At 46.8% G+C, this 17,487-nt stretch overlaps 1 protein-coding gene across 1 annotated transcript in view; it reads left to right on the top strand.

Moving 5' to 3' along the window:
• The window catches only part of LOC149365659 (uncharacterized), a 57,167-nt gene that overhangs the window by 14,877 nt on the left and 24,803 nt on the right, over positions 1-17,487 (top strand). Inside the window, exons 11-16 of the mRNA XM_089569047.1 lie at positions 2,126-2,308; positions 4,458-4,678; positions 9,492-9,741; positions 12,594-12,707; positions 13,717-13,794; positions 14,592-14,707. Coding sequence (XP_089425173.1) covers positions 2,126-2,308; positions 4,458-4,678; positions 9,492-9,741; positions 12,594-12,707; positions 13,717-13,794; positions 14,592-14,707 — 962 coding nt within the window. The remainder of the gene's footprint in view (positions 1-2,125; positions 2,309-4,457; positions 4,679-9,491; positions 9,742-12,593; positions 12,708-13,716; positions 13,795-14,591; positions 14,708-17,487) is intronic.

Genomic DNA, 17,487 nt, shown 5'->3' with positions numbered 1-17,487 from the left:
TGGCTCGGCAGATTTGGGCCATTTCTTGCGCCGTTCAAAAACTTCGCTTGCGCAAAGCTACGTCTATCAAACGGCTATCGGCAATAGTTAAAAAGTTAACTATTAGAAATTATGCCATGAAATTAAAATTAACATGTTTCGCCTGTTTTTTTTTGGCGTCCTCCAACAGTGTTATTATGCCTTAAAAATTAACTTTATCTGGAAAAAACCTACTTAAAAAAAACTAGTGGCCGGCTTCTCTAAAACACCTAGCAAGAAAGGAAAGTTTCAACATGAAACGCAAGAAAGATTAACTGTTTGCATTGCCCCAGAGTGGAGCAAAAGTTTCAAGCTTGTCATCAAGCCAGAAGGGAGCTATAATGAAGTTAGGCTCTCTAACAGTGACTTTCCAAACCTCACCCCTTCTCAACAAATTGCCTCGAAGTCTTCCAAATAAAAACATTTGTAGGAATCATTCAGTACCTTACGTCTACAATAAAGACATCACTGGCACAGATGTCATCCTGCGAAGCAGACGGTAGGGTGCTATGTATTCTTCTATACAGAAATGCATTCAATGGCTTCCACGCTAAACTTCTATTCATTTCGGCACCCGCACTTCGCGGTCTCTCTTTGGAGTCCACATAGCAGAGATGGCCTGAAACAATCCTGGTAGATCTTTACACCACCGATTTTTCTCGCTTTTTAGTCTACAGAAATCTACAGAAATCTACAGAAATCTACAGAAATCTACAGAAATGAATTCTACAGAAATCAATTTTCCCACACCTTGAGTTTGGCGCATGATAGCCTTGGATGCTTATGTACCACTAAACCCAACCCAACACAACACAGCACAACACAACAACACAACAATCCTGGTGGAAACTCTCCTGGCTGAAACTAAAGCGACGCGTGTCCACAAAAGCATACCCTGTGTATCATGAGGTCATGTATTCTTTACACGGCATACATTGCCGCGTAGGCAACATTGCATGTTATCCATTTATTGAGCTGAGCCAGTTTCTACTACAGACAAAAGGCATCTGCACTTCTAATGCGACGTCACCGCACCTTACCCAGTTGACCATACCGTGCCATGAACTGGGACTACAAGGCTCAAGAAACGACTGCTGCCAAGTTTGGTGGCTGTCGCTTGTTGACAAGACCTACTGAACTATAGACCTGCACAAATGGCCCTTCTCCAGCGCGCATGTTCTAGTTCATGCGTTTTGCCGCTAGGGTAGCAACATTACGGGCGGCTGGCGCTAATATATACCGGTTGAGAAAATGGCCTCCTCCATCATTTTATTTCAGACAAGGCAGTTTTGTCGTTTGTCCACGTAATCATTATCATCCATTTATCTATGCTAGGCACGGTGGTGCTGACGAAAAGAAAGCGGATAAAAAGTAAGTCGTTTTTTATACTTTTCCAGGGCGAAAAAAGTTGTTATTATGGATATTTTTATTGCTGATGTTAAGGTAGGAGAGGAAGATGAAACAAATGTATTAAATATCTTGCTCAAAATGGCAAACGATGATGATGATCATAGCAGACGAACAGGTCAACCGAGCGTCCTCAACGGCCAATAAGCTAACGAAAGTTGGCGCACGCTGCTCCATAGGACCCCGCCATATGTGCAGGTCTGTAGTTCAGTAGGTCTTGCTTGTTGAACCTTGTGGTCTAAATTCATGGCGTAGTATGGCCAACCGGACAATGACGTCAAAGGAGGAGCACGGAGGCCTGCTGTTTCCAGAAGCACTGACTCAGGTTGGGAGAATACACGGAGGAAGGGGAAGAAGAGAATCTCGATGTGAGAAATTAGTGCTTCCTGAAGCAGAAATGTTGTAGCGCAAACGAAGACACGGACAAGAGAGACGAAACATACACAAGCGCTTGTGTGTGTGTGTCGTCTTTCTTGTCCGTGTCTTTGTTTGCGCTACAACGTTTCTACTTCAAGACGAACTACCAACTCTCTCAACAGGAAGTTTTAAAGAAATTAGTGCGAGGCGTTTTGGCAGGAGTTGGATGCAGAGTTTAGTTTCAGTTGGTAATTAGCTAGAGTTTCTGGTGTTGTTAATGTCGATGTTGCTGCTGCTGCTATCGTGGCTATTTGTCATGAACCTGCATTCGCTCGCCGCGTAGCTGAGCCTTCCGGACACGACGATGCACCCGCGTTTCTACCTGGACGCGGATGCTTCCTCCTTGGAGACCTTCTTTGTGGACGATGAGAAAATACCGGAGCAGATCGGGCAGATCCTCACCGACTACGGCCTGAACGGCAACTACAGCAGCCACATCTACGACATCGACACCACCATAGCAGCGGTGAGCCGTGCCAAGACTCGATCGACACAGGAAAATTCATTAGCGAAGTGTGGACTGTCAGCCCAGCCCACCGCGGTCTTTCGGTGGCTGTGGAATTCATCAGCTAAGCCCGAGGTGGAGAGATCTACTAGAGGCCGCATTTCGGTGGCGGACAAACCCATAAGGCGCCCCTGGCCCTCGTTGTCCAAATTAAGCCGTATCCCTCCGGTACGCTCTAAAGAGGAAGAACAAAGGGGAGTATGCTGTCCTTTAGCTCTTTCCTTTTTTGTAAAAGGAGTGCACTAGATGACAGCGTACTACATTTTTACTCCCTTATAAGCGTATTCTTGTTTAGGTTGTGCAGAGTTGCTTTTTTTCTCAAAAATGAAGAAGCGCCGACCGATAAAGGCGTAGTCAAGAGACGTTTCGACTTCCACACGGAAGCCTTGTTCACTGAAGGAAGAAGAAAGGAAAAAATTTCACACACAATGCTTAAGTACGTTGTACTAATCACGGCAGGCATCTAGCGTACGAGGGCGTTAGATTGCCGATATTACGGTTGAGCGTGTGATCTGTTGTCTGGATAATCAAGGACCCCAGATATTGGCGTGACATCCAGTTTTTTTCACGACCGATAACTGGCGCTTCTTCCCAAGCGATATCGTGCTTCGCGTTTTAAACGTGTTCAGCAAGTGTGGTGGAAGCGACCTTCTTGTTTCTGACAATGTGGTCTTTCCGCCGTCTTTCGAAGTTTCCGCTTTCCCCTTTGTAGCAGTGATCGCAGTCTGTGCAGGGTATTTTATAAATAGCGCCGGGAAACTTTTCCTTCCTTAGCTTGTCTTTTACGGCCACCACCTCGTGACGAAGCTTTCACGCAGGAACATGAGATATATGCACATCGTAGGTGCGAAAAACGCGAGCCGATGACACACGCACGCGTGGAACATAAGGTATTGAAGCTCGGGCACGGCAAGGAAAGCCAGCAGGCTGAGATGGTCTCGCCGTCTGTCGTTTAACAGTGTCCAGAAAGCGCTTTGGGTAGCCGCATTTGTGGAGCTCATGGCGCACTTTGCGTTGGTCAGAGGCTTTATCTTTAGGTTCCGAGCATATTCTTCCCGCACGTCGGACGAGGGTAGAAAGGACGGAGCGCTTGTGGCACGTTGGATGGACCGAATCGGTGGAAGTCGAAACGTCTCTAGACTACACCTTTTTTTTGTCGGCGCTTCTTTATTTATTTTTCGCATGTACTCATCCGACCAGACGAGATTTCGTTAAATCTTACATTTTCTGTTTTCTCCTTCATTCCATCCTTCCTTCACGGCACGGTTTAGTTGTAAACCGAGAGTGAGACAGTTTTACACCATTCCTGTCCACAGCATGAGGAGCTCGTTAGACCATCTTCTGATTGCTCCTTGATGTCACACAGGAGCCTAGGCTGTATGTAGTAGAGTTTTGATATATCGAGGTGCCGTAATGCTGTGTGAAAACTGTGCATGTGTGTATGAGTCATATATGAGCAGGTATAACTCGAGAAACGACCGGAAGTCACACCAGCTGAACCATAAGCTGAACCATAAGAGTGACCCCATAAGACCAGGAGTGACGTCATCCAAACCAGAAATGGCATCACCAGACCGGAAGTGACGTTGCCAGACCAGTAGTTAGGCACACTAAGGCCCCAAGGGGAGTAATCTCAGTCAAACCAGAAGTGGCATCACCAGGCCGGAAGTGCCGTCAATTAAACCGGTAGTGACGTCACCGGAACGGAAGTTTGTCACACTCTGGCCTCAAGGGGAATGGTGTCAACTAAGCCAGAAGTGGCGGGAGTAGTCTAGAAGTGACATCAATTCAGTCGAGAGTAGTGTCACCAGACCGGAAGTCCGTCACACTCAGGCGACCACTGGCGTCGTGCTATCGCTTCGCACACGTAAAGGAATTTAAGGGACCATAAAATTTTCAGTAAAGCGCCCCAGGATATCAGACGTTAATCCGGAATTACTCCGCTATGGATTCTCTTTCCGTCCAGATCCTTTGCGTTGCAAGTTTTTCTGTTCCTTTACAGCGCAGTTCCGCTGCGACCACCAAGGGTGCCATAATTGCTCCGTCTTTCATGAAAAAAAAAAAAATTTTCATTTGCCACATCGGCCGCCCCACCACGGCAACCACGCAGGGGTACAAAGCGGCCCGGCGCGCATCGCTGGACAAGCCCAACTTGGCCACGCGCGGGGTGCAGGTGCTCAGGTGGATTACCGCAAAGTCTTTTAAGTGGGACGAGTTCCTCGAGCCGTTCGCCAGAAAGAAGTTCACCAACGAGACGGTGGTGCGTTACGAGTACCTGCCCTACTTCGTAGCCTTCGAAAGCACCATCGACGCCATGCTGGCTTCGAACCCGTGAGTATTGCGACCTCCTTAACTGTCCGGCACAGCGCCACGATCATGGTCCACCCAAGGCATATGCATATTAGCGAGGGGTGTCTGTTTTAAGCATGAAATGCTTTTGGCTCCCGTTGTCGGCAGTGTGGTGACGTCACGCCGAGACCGAGAGCCAACATCCGGGCACTGAATTCTACTCATCCGGGCACTGAATTCCACACATCCGGGAGCTGAAACGAGAGCATCCGGGCACCGTACGAGATTTAACGAGACTCATACTTGATCTGTTAGGGGCTTTGAGAGAGTACCGCTGAGAGCAAGAGGGGAGCTCCAGGGCGAGAAGGGCTTTGGGCGGAAAAACTGCTTCCGCGCCGTCCCCAAGGATGGCGCCGCGGTCCCACACTCACGCATGTAAAAGTCCGGCCGCTGGGCCTTCAGCTCATGACGTTTCCCCCTTTGACAGGCAGATGTATACACGCTCGCGGAGTATTCGAACGCGCTGCATACACATTCTTGTCAGGCCTGCGTCTCGTCGTGTCCGTGTACGCTTCTGCATCGTCCTGCATTTCAATGCCGCCACCGACACAGCTGCTTAAGCCGAGCAATGGAGCCTGATGAAAGGAGAGGTAGGAAGCGTCTGGCGGAAAGCGATCGCTTTGCGAGTGATACGCCACAGCAGAAGACTGCTCGCCCCTGCCGACAATGCCATGATTATGCGGCCACTCCCGAAAGCGACGAGGCCGCCACGGTTCGCGGCTGCCTGCCTAAGCCCGAACTATTGCAGGCGATCGCTTCGACGCAACAAGAAGAGTGTGGTGTGGTGTGGTGTGGTGAACACTTGATCCATTTCATGATTTTGACTAGTACCATCTACAACCAATGTGTTATGCCCGTAAACATTTCAGGCTTACTCTACTCTCGGTTGCGGGAGAGGCAGGGATTTTTCTTTCTGCCTGTAACTTTCTTGTTTGAAAAGTTTGAAGTTTGAAAAGTATTTATTTGAAGTGTTTCATACACTTCAGGAAGGAGGCCAAAAGGCATGGTGCCTGACGAGGGCCTTCCTCCCTGTCGGTGAGCAAACTGCATTCGGCAAATACACAAAATATAGAAATACAATAAATGTAGCGGTCGCCATTACACTTGCTGGCATGTTAAAAGAAAAAAAAACAAAGGAAAAACTGTACAACAATGTTAAGATATCTTCAAAGTTGTTAAGATGCGTGCTGTTGGGTTACAGGGAATTATAAAAAGGAAAAAAATATATATATACAATCATGATAACTGTTATCAATTTACAATATGTCACAGGATGTACCGGTTAGTCATGTAGTCAACAGTGCAATCACTTTTCTCTTGTATATTTTCGGGTTCTACATTGATGGAGGAGGTCATGAAAATTTCTGTTTTCATTCAAAAAGGTAGTCATCTGATATCTAATCGTTTGGAATTCGTAATTTGTTCTTGATTTTGGTGCTCTTATTGTCATGTGTCGAAGAAGGGGATATGGGTTTTGTGGTAGTTCTGGTGTTACAAAAAAATTAGTTTCATGATGAAATCTGTTATATGTTTCAAGTGCTAGCCGAAGAGTTTTTAATTGAAAAATTGTCAGTAACCCCAAGCTGTTGCACCACAAGTTAGTACTATCCAAGTAGCCTAGATTAGCAATTGCTCGTATGGCCTTTTTCTGTAGTAAAAACAAAGCATTTAAATTAGTCTGTGTTGAGTCTCCCCATATCAGTAAACAATAGTGAAGATGTGAATGAATTAAACTGAAATAAAGTTGCTTTTTGAGCCATACTGGCAATAGAAGTCTAAATTTATTTAGAAGGCCCACTGATCACGAAATTTTTTTTCTTACTTGATTAATATGGTCAGTCCACAGCAGGTGTTCATTGAATATAACTCCAAGGAATTTTATTTACTGTACTCGTTGTAAAATATTTGAATTGTATAATATGATTGGCTCATCATCTATGACTTTATTTTTAGCTCTGAATATTACATACTTCGTCTTCGTGATGTTTAGTTCTAACCTGTTGGCCCTCAACCATAATGTAAGGTTTTCTAACCAGAGATTTGCTCGACATTCTATTGCTTGTAAACTCACGTCATGGAAGAAAATATTTGTGTCGTCAGCGTATAAAACTGTTTCGGAGGAAGGAAACTATCAAATTTTATGTCCCAACGGTGGCGTAGTACTTTCAGCATCCTGCTAGCATGTAGGAGGTCCTTGGTTCGATCCCCAGTGCTTCCGAGTATCCATTGGTGTTACAATGGGTGAAAGCTTTCCCTTGACTGGTGTTCGGCTTCCCTGGGGTGAAATGCTTAGAAAATGGGCCTTTGACCAGATCTTGTTTAAGGAAAAAGACGTTCTTCTATGATACTCTTTGGACAAAGCAGCCCTGTGCGAATAAAATTAATCATCGCTATCATCATTCTTACGGCGCGGCTGTTAGTAGTACATCATTCCCGCTGTACTCTCGGCGTTAGCTTATTACGACGGCTGGTCACGTGGTCGTAAGCGTCGTCACGTGACCGGCGTCGTGTCATTCGAGCAAGTGTTTCACGTGGCCACGCCGTCCACAGAGCTTAAACCTGACCCCTGGGCCGTGACGTCACAGAAAGCATGCCTCGAAAGGAAGAAGACGACGATAAGTCGTAGATTCGCAATGTCACAGTCCAAATCGCAAGTGAATACAACTGCAATAATGAGAAGCAAAATCATTCATGCATTTTTTGTTATTAGTCAGGATCTATCCTACAAGCTATTTATGGCTATGCTGAGGTTTGTCGGTCAGCAAACGTTGGGCAGCCCAGTAGAAAAAAAAAAAACAAAAGTTCCTATCGTCAAGCAAAATTTCTGTAATGTTTTTGGCCAAAAATTTGTAGTAACAATAGAGATTTTTTGGCAACAGAATTTTTTGTAGTTACCATAGGAAAGTACTGCAGAACTACATACCACATAAAAGTGCTACATAAAAAACTAAAGTACTACAGAAAAATACCACAAAACAATAAAAAAATGAGTTATTATTGCAAAAAAGTTTTTGTTTTTTGACACAGTTTTGCTGTTTCTTTTTTCGACTGGCAGAACAGAAGAAAAGAAGAAAAAGCCTAGTCTTAAACCTGAACAAAAATTCTCTGTGATCACAACAGATGTTAGGTACTATTCTTTGGCTATGCGCTTTTAGTAACAGCGTAAATTTTGATTGTAAGTGTAAAATTTTGTGTACTATTGTTCTGTCTCTTGTCGTACTGACAGAACTGCAGAACAATACTGCAATACTACAGAAAAATTTGGCGTTACGACAAAACATTTCAACGGATTTTGGGCACGATTCTTTTTTTATATACAACTGGAATGGGTTGGCTCGTATCGAGAGACCACTGCGTGAATGTAACGAAAAGGCTATATTGAGTGTAAACGAACCTCTTTAAAGCCGAATGGACAAGAAAATTTGCAGAGGTGCCGCCGTCACTGACCTTTTTCACACATTCACGAGATCTCTCAGCTTTTCGTCATGGAATTCCGTTCTCATTCAACAGTAGTTCCTTCTCTATGCCGTTCGGCCGTTCAGCATAGGCTCGTCCAGCCTATCCCAGCCGCCTCAGCGGCATTTCGATAGAGGCGAAACGCAAAAACCACCCGTAACCATTTCAGTGCCAGTGTGCAGGTTAGAGATACCCAGGAAGCCGAAATTAATTCAGAGCCGTACCCGCCATTGTGGCTCAGTGGTTAGGGCGCCCTGTTACTGAGCCGGAGTTCCCGGGTTCAAACCCGGCCGCGGCAGCCGCGTTTAGATGGAGGCGAAACGCAAAAGGTGCCCATCCGCTGTGCGTCGTCAGTGTATACGTTAAAGATCCCCAGGGGGTCGAAATTATTCTGGAGCCCTCCGCTACGGCTCTTCTTTCTTTCTCTCTTTCTCTCTTTCTTTCTTTCTTTCTTTCTTTCTTTCTTTCTCTCTTTCTTTCTTTCTTTCTTGCTTTCTTGCTTTCTTGCTTTCTTTCTTTCTTGCTTTCTTTCTTTCTTTCTCTCTTTCTTTCTTTCCTTCTTTCTTTCTACCTTTCTTCCTTCCTTCCTTCCCTTCTTTCTTTCTTTCTTTCTTTCTTTCTTTCTTTCTTTCTTTCTTTCTTTCTTTCTTGCTTTCTTGCTTTCTTTCTTTCTTGCTTTCTTTCTTTCTTTCTCTCTTTCTTTCTTTCCTTCTTTCTTTCTACCTTTCTTCCTTCCTTCCTTCCCTTCCCTTCCCTTCTTTCTTTCTTTCTTTCTTTCTTTCTTTCTTTCTTGCTTTCTTGCTTTCTTGCTTTCTTTCTTTCTTGCTTTCTTTCTTTCTTTCTCTCTTTCTTTCTTTCCTTCTTTCTTTCTACCTTTCTTCCTTCCTTCCTTCCCTTCTTTCTTTCTTTCTTTCTTTCTTTCTTTCTTTCTTTCTTTCTTTCTTGCTTTCTTGCTTTCTTTCTTTCTTGCTTTCTTTCTTTCTTTCTCTCTTTCTTTCTTTCCTTCTTTCTTTCTACCTTTCTTCCTTCCTTCCTTCCCTTCTTTCTTTCTTTCTTTCTTTCTTCCTTCCTTTCTTCCTTTCTTTCTTGCACTCCCACATTCCTTCCTTCTCCCACGGCGAGGTTCGCATGTCCACCGAGATGTGAGACAATTACTGTGCCATTTCCTTCCTTCAAAAACCAAAACCAATCCAGAGCCCTTCACTATGGCACCTCTTTCACTCTCTCTGCTTTCTCGCCACCCTCGCGGTGCGGTTGAGGTGTCCAACGAAAGTGCAATGTGTAGCTCAAACGCCGCCGGTGTCACTTCGTAGCTCAACCGCGAGGCATCGTTGCGCAGGGCGGCCACCATCCATTTCCTGGCGTTGCGGTTGCTGCTGTGGGTGGCCCCGGCAGTGACCACGAAAGACGGGGAACCCGAGAGCCTGACCAAGTTCTACGCCCAGTACGACCGTGGTCTGCGCGCCCCAGGCAAGAAACGCCAGCCACGCTTCCATGCCTGCCTGCACGTGCTGGACCGATTCATGACGCACGTCCTCACCGTCGCCTTCGAGAAGATCGCCGTTGACAAGAAGCGCACGGCCGGCCAGGTTGGTGTGTCCACTGAATAATTAGGTGGACGCTTATGCTCCACCTTAAGCGTAGACGCGACAGCTCTTTCTCCTCTTTTTTTTTCTCTTTTTATTCCATTTGATTCTCATTTCTCACCTATTACCAATTCACAACATGTTAGCGATCACTGTCATCGATAACAACAATTACCGTTCACATTGCCGATTACCGATCACAATTATCGATTACCAGTGACTAATCATTGTCAAGGCTACGTTGCACAACATACTACGCCACTACATACTCATACTCATACACACCATTTGTTTCAGTACAATGAAGCACCATAACAATGATCGATTACCAGTGACTAATCATTGTCAAGGCTACGTTGCACAACATACTACGCCACTACATACCAATACTCATACACACCATTTGTTTCAGTACAATGAAGCTCCATAGCACCGCCTTTTAATTGCGCGCACTTTCTGACGCCTAATTAGCATATTTATATTTGGTTGTTTTAATTGCTGTACCGTCAGTACACGTTCCAAACACACGTTACTAAATCACAAACACCACAATGCGTTCATTAGCTTGACCAACGCGCTCGAACAAAGACCCTCCGTGGCCTATGCGTTGCGGCCCGCCTGTCACGCAGAGAGCTTGGGTTCTAATCGTAATGAAGGCTAATTCCTTTTATCATTTGAAACTTCTGGGATTTTTCGCGACTGAGGTAAGACGACGGCCAGCGTATGATTTTCAGCAGAACGAGCTCCTTACGATATCGCGTAATACCATGCGCTGGCATACGAATTGATGAACAGTACAAGAAAGTGCGGCGCGTCTTAATGGCGGTTATACAACGCATCCCCAGGTTCGTCTAACACGCTGTTGTCATCTTCGTATAGCGTCAGCTATCCCGCCGCTTAAACCAAATGCAACGGACAAGGCATATTAGAATGCAGACCACCTCATGGCAAGGTGCTACTGGGGACCAAATTTTCCTTGCCGCGATAAAAGAGATATGGGCCCATTCTTGCCGTATCTGCAGGGATATCTAGTCAGTTTAATATCGCACGTCATAGCATGTAAGTCTAACTTTCACAGGTGTTGACTCGATCCACCGACTAATAAGACTCCTGCCGACTCGATCCGCGCATCCTGCATGGTTTTGCTCTCATAGTAGATCTTGCACAGGTAGCTTTAGCTGATTTTCCAATGTTTTAGTGAGCTAGCAGTAGTAGGATCATTTCGCAAAAACAATGGTGGCTTTTGAGGAAAGAAACTGGCGCAGTGACTTCTCCCTTCTCGGGGGACACCTCAACCTCGCCGTGAGGGAAAGGAGGAAGGTGGGAGTGGAAGAAGAGGATAATAGATGCTGTAATGGTGGTCTCCGGAATGATTTAAACGCCCTGAGGATCTTCAAGGTGCGCTAGCAGCGCACAGCACACGGGCGCCTTTAGCGTTTCGACTCCATCGAAACGCGGCCGCCGCGGTCGGGTTCCAACCCGGGTACTCCGGCTCAGTAGCCGAGCGCTCTAACCACCACCGCTGCAGGTGGAAACCCGACGTCGGCGCTTCTGTGAAGCCTCGAAGTAAATGGAGAGAAGGAGACAGTTGCGAAGGTTGATTGGTAATAAGGATATAGTAAGGATGAGGAAACCCCTCCGCCAGCTGCCTGGGTTTCGTGAAAGTCACCGCTGACTCTTAGGACGGACCTCACCACATCGATCGGAATGATCACCTCTAAATTTGTTGGCACGGAAAACTTTCTGCCTTTAGAACATTTAGTAAGGCATTAGAGGTTGGAGAAAAAAATTCAGTTTGTCCTCCTTCGTGGCAGGACGATGAGGGGGATGTCTGTTTAACATTGTCTCTTCTATCAAAGCGGTCATGACCGCTCCGTACGACTACTCGAATTAGCCTCTCCCTGGCCAGCACAGCTATATAAGACACGTGACAGTGCACAGGCGTAGTCACTAGAGCAGCGTCAGTGTAATGGGATCCTTAACAAGATAACATTATTAGCCTTCTTCGCACATGGGAAGCGCACAACTGTTCGTGTCAAAAAGATGATGATGAATTTTTATGGCGCAAGGACAGTTTTGGTGGAAGAGCGCCATGGCACACGGTATTTTCCTTTACACAAAGTGGGCTGAAAGACCCATTCTCAAGAATTTCACCCCTGATAAACCGAGCACCAGTCGAGGAGAAAGATTTACCGTTCGTACGCATTGTACCGTTGGTGGGCACCCAGCGGCACTGGGGATCGAACTCCGTACCTCTCGCATGCTCTCGTCAAAAAGCTATCGAATTGCCACTGCCTATGCGTGCTGTTACTAGTGCCTTGCCATTTTAGAGCTTTGGACATTACAACGAGTACGAGCATTCAACGGATAATTACTACCCTCGTAGCCGTCATGGTGATGTGCAATTACCAATACTCCCTCGTTCACCTAATGTCTAACAAGAATTTCATTAAGGTATTTCCGATGAGTTTAAGTTGTCCATAATGTGCGCTGAGCGATCATATGATGCTGGTAAACCTGGCTGTCTCATGAAATGAGTGTTATTAATTGAATGAGGGGTATGGGAATGGAGTGCGTCACAACTGTTAGTCCGACATCACAGTCCATGGAAGGATAAAATGACTCAAACTTTTCTTCTTGCTTCTTGTCGTTTATATAGTACAGGCTGCACCGCCAAGCCGGGCAATAGCAGCAGCAGCAGCACTCAAGATCTCAGCACCTACTGATAAGAGTGGTGCGCCGGTTTATACCTGTGTCGACGATTTTGTATATTTGAGGAAAAGCCTCTCGCCATTCTGGCGTCTTTATTTCCCTCCAACGTTTCCCGGTCGAATCTTGTTCTTCTTGCTATGCAGATACAGGACATATTCCGCGCCCTCATCCGCCAGAATCTGACCACGGCGGCCGACAAGAAGTTCTCGTTCAGCGCACACACCAACGCCCGCTCCCGGCTGCTGTCTTACAGGAAGGTACGGTGCAGATAACGGTGCAGATAACGAGCGAAATGAAGAGACGCCCACCAGCGCGTGCTGCTTCATGCCAACCTGTATGCGAGCGCCGCCTAACGAAGCACTTCTGGTTCTGTGCTTCTGGTGCCGAGACTGGCCCACTGCACTAGCCACGCAGCGCTAGACTCGACAACAGGGGGGTTTCGTTCGCCAGATGGCGCCCGCGTGCAGTTTGGCCTTTAGTTTGACCCGGTTCGGTACTCGTTCGCAGGGGTCTCTTACTTCTGCTCACTATAGTATTATCGGGGACAGAACTACCCAGGACCTGCGAGCGCATGCAAAAACGTATTCCGACGGCGATACAATTTTTATCGCCATGTCCATTCCTGCTAGAAGAAGCGGTCGACCGAAAATGTTGCCGGAACGGTGTTGCAGATCTTCGGCTTGATAAGCGAAGCAATGCTCCGGTAGTCCGCAGCAGCTAGCTGCTGGTGAAATCCGACAATAAATGCAGGTTGCCGACGCCTTATCAGAGTGACGGCGTACACTTTGAAGCTCGCCAGCATGTCGAATCATCGCGTGGGCTGGTTCACGCACCAAGCTCAAGGGAGGCAGAGCAGACGAGCAGCCGCGTCCAGACATGTCCAGACGAGTACCCCTCGGCATGCGAAATGGACGCGCCGTTTTCTAGGCTGCTAGGTGACTCTTGTGATGCGGCGATGCATTTGAGCCAGTGGCTGTGCGTCCTGGACGGTTCTGCCCCCGATAGTGCTCCCTAATGTACCGTAAGAAAGCAAGCACTTTGCCCCGGTGAAACAAACTAGTTTCAGCCCCAGACTTTAATGTATACTTCGAAGCTAATTCGTCCGCAAGAATGTTGCTAACAAAACGCGAAATGTATCGTTTTGCTCTGCTTGTTCCGGGTATCTGGTCAATAGTTGCATTCGACTCGGGTATTTCCGTTCGTAATGTACCGGACCGTATATCAGGCGCTTCTATAGAGGTGGTGGCGACCTTCTCTTCATCGCAGACGAAGAAGCTCAAGACGTTCGTATTCCAACCCTACAAAAGCATGGAAAGCCTGCTACGTGTCATCTACAAGGGCGCCGTAAGTATACTATGTCATCATCATAAGCTGAGTTCATTAGTATGTTGTGCAGTCCATGCTGCCGCCGCGGGCAAAAATTTAAGTTGATCTATAGCCTATATGTGTTTTGCGCTCATCGAGAAGTTAGATTTTACTCGTAGTATGATGTAATAATTACGTAGTATATAGTTTTTTAATAACCTCTGTAACCTCGCTTTTTTTCGTTGCTGTTCATATTTCTCAATGCGTAATACGCTAGTGCCACTGAACACAAAATTCCGGAATATTGACTTACTGGCCATCGATCGCTCTAAATAAGACCTTCTTTCCCCGTCGCAAAATAATGTGTTAGATAATTCCTTCCTTAAAAAAATAAGCTGAACAATGCCCGTCGGACTAACAGACTCTATACCGGTTCCATGCGCAGTAACATGTGACAGAGCCGAAGTAACCAGAGAGCGAAAATTTCTGGCCCCGCTTATCTCAACAGCAGTAACTGAAGAGCCAGTGTTTTTCATGCAGCCTCGCGAAATTAAGCCGGTGCGTGGATTCCCCTATTGTGATTGTCGCGAGACATTGTAGAGTTTGGCTAGAATCCTATTTAGAGTGCGATGCTAGTGGTGCCTAAGGCACTGGATAAGTTTCCGATGACTCTAATCTGAACAAGTAATACTGCGCTTCGAATACCAAGGCAAAGATAACACGAAGAACGCACGCATTAGGATGTACAGCACATTTGAAACTTCTCCAGTTAGCGCATCAGAAAGCGTTTTTGAATACAATATGAGATGACGGTTCTTGTCTCTTCCTGTGGTTAGTATGAAAACCAGGGTGCAACCTTCTTGGACAACCTGCTGGCTTACTCCATAGCGGAAAACGTCTATTACTGGGCTCTCGTCAATGGCTTCAACGACAGCGGCAGCCAGCTTTTTATGTGAGTGTGCAGTGCTGCATATCACCGCCTATGTGGGGTCTTTAAGCGAACAACTACCGCAATACAGACATTGAGACCGCTTCCATAGACACCAGATAAACTTTATAAGGAAACTTAAGGAGGATTATGGGCATGGTAATTCAGATGCTCGGCGCTAGCTGTTCCATACGTACTTTTTTGTTTGCGTTGCTCCTTCTTTGCGTATGCGTATTTGTTGTAGGGCTTTGCGCCTCTCGCAGTTTAGTGATTTTGCAAAAAATTCACGAGCGCGTGATTCAGCGTTTTTGGCGTCTACACTCCTGCTTCTTCTTCGTTTCCCGATTCCGCTTCTGTCATGAACGCTTGGGGCGTTCTACCGAGGGCCCCTGCTCCACCTTGGCTAGTAGACGTTTTCGCGCCCCATCCGCTCCCTTAGGGGCCGCTTCAAGAACCCGAGCTTGTGAACGTTGTTCTGCCTCGACCACGGTAAATCTGTCACCGCAACTCGCTCCTCCCACGCTGGCGGTCGGGGACTGGTTCTTAAGTCAGCGCGTAGGCTTTGCTTAAGCATAACAGCAACCTCTACATGTGTCGCTCCGTCGCTCGCTGCTTTGCACCCTCTAACATGTGCAGCTCCATCGCTCTCTGTTTGGCACCATCCATATGCCCACTTCGTCGATCTGTGATTCGGTATTGGATGTGGGCCGCTGCGTCGCTGTCGGCTTCGGCGCCCGCTTATACCGCATACGCAGTCCTCGCGCCCTCCCCCTGTTGTGCTTCTTTTCCAGTCGCGCATGCGCGCTGCCCCCGCCGCGGTGACCGTGCTCCTATCCCGTGTTCGCGCGGGCTAGAGGGTGACGACTTCATACACTCGGCACGAAAGCTGGGGGACGTTCTCTGACAACTAGCGTTGTAGAACGGTCAGACACCGTCAGCACCTTATACGTCCAGAGTGAAACACGTGCGGTGCTACTGCCAGCGCTTTTCACTATTTGCCGTTTTTTGTAGCGAAAGCTACATGGCCACGAACTTGCGATTTCGGTGTGGCGGTGCTCCGTGGAGGCGCAGAGACCGACCTTCAGCCGTTCCCTAGCAACCGCTGCAGCTGGCGGACGCCGCGCGGTCGCCGCGCCATCTGGCATGACGTCACAACACGCGTCTCGCCGCGGAGCGGCCGCCGTTTGGTATGACGTCACACCGCTTGCCTCGTCGTTGCGCTCGCCTCCACTCGCTTCGCCAGCTGTGCCGCATGCCCGATAACATGTCGGAGGATTGAAAAGAAGAGCTCGTGTGCGCCGCAACCACAGCTGAGGCGGCAGTATGGCAGAGTATCTCAAGCGGAAAAGGGCGGCGGATGCTGCCAACGTCTCCGCATCGACATCGGCCACTGGTTCGGTTGCCTTTCGCTCCGTATAACCCGCTCAGCCGAGCTGAGCCACAGTCATTTTTTTCATGCACGCTGTAAGAAGTAGAATAGAGGGCGTCGGAAAAGTTGGGACAGAAGTATATAATAATTTTTGCAGGGGAATAGTAGTGTAGTTTAGTTAGAAAGAGGTAGATATTTGCATGGTTAAAACCATGCATTTGAAATACGAGATACATGCCAGCTGTCGTCGCTGTCATGTACTATTAATATAACTGATAATAATAATAATAATAACTAATAATATATAATTAATACTATTAATTATCCCTCTTGTCGGCCCAGGAATGGTGTATTGAACACGCGTGGCTTTTAATCCGGCTTTGATATCTGGTTGAACTAAAGCTGTGCCTCGTTTGAGCAGTTCGGCCTCTCAGTGCCTAACCAGGAGAGCCAAAGAGGGCAGTAGCGAACGGGTCTAATTTGACCACAGACCAAGATATTAACCCTTTATGAGGCACAGGATGTATGCGTGTCTCACATGCCTAAAAAGGGTAAAATAACACTAAGAATGAAAAGAAATGCAAAGGCATCACTTTGAAGCTGTTTGGACTTCTGGTCTTGTAGAAAAAAGGGGGCACTTATTTGTACCAATGAATTTGCAGAAAGACTTCAAATGTGGTACGTATCCATACTTGAGTCCCTTCGACGCGTAAGCAAATTTGTATTATAGTTAAAGCTCGCTTCAAAAATATAACACAGTTTACTAATGGGAAAGGCTCAACAGCTGAACAGTATTTGTTTTTTTTTCCCCACCGCAATGGGACGTTTAGAACGGTACACACGCGCTTGTGAATACCTCAACTCCAAGGAGGGCTATTAACGACAGATTAAAACATGCGTGGTGGGTTCGATACGTAGTATTCAGCATCCAATAAAAAATTCGACGGAGACACGACTGCTTAACGTGTCAGAATGTGAAAGCATTAAAGTGCTAAGTCATGCTGAGTTGCAGAATGACTATGATTTATGACTGTGACTACTCGTCATGAATACGCATACTTTGTACAAACTCTCTCCATCTTACATTGCTTTACTTGTAAATCGCTGATTCATGCTACGTTGCGGAATGATTGAGTCATGGCTATGACCCCACGTCATGAATACGCATACTTTGTACAAACTTACGCTACTTGCAAAGTGCTGAGTCGTGCTACATTGGAGAATAACTACGACTACAGGTCATGACTATGACTCATGAATATGGTATGAGTCATGAACATGGTACGCAGGTGCCCTGTGGTCCATTCCCGGCATCTGACGCACATGGTACAACATGTGGGCCACTGTCCTACAAAGGGTTATCGACAGAACATGAGGGAAAACAAATTATGGGAGCGTGAACTCGCGTGTGCAGCGTTTACAAAAAAGCAAGGTG

Source organism: Amblyomma mixtum, chromosome 1, assembly GCF_055824585.1.
Source record: "Amblyomma mixtum isolate Tamu chromosome 1, ASM5582458v1, whole genome shotgun sequence".
Taxonomy (NCBI): domain Eukaryota; kingdom Metazoa; phylum Arthropoda; class Arachnida; order Ixodida; family Ixodidae; genus Amblyomma; species Amblyomma mixtum.
This window is presented reverse-complemented; position numbering and strand designations above follow the sequence as displayed.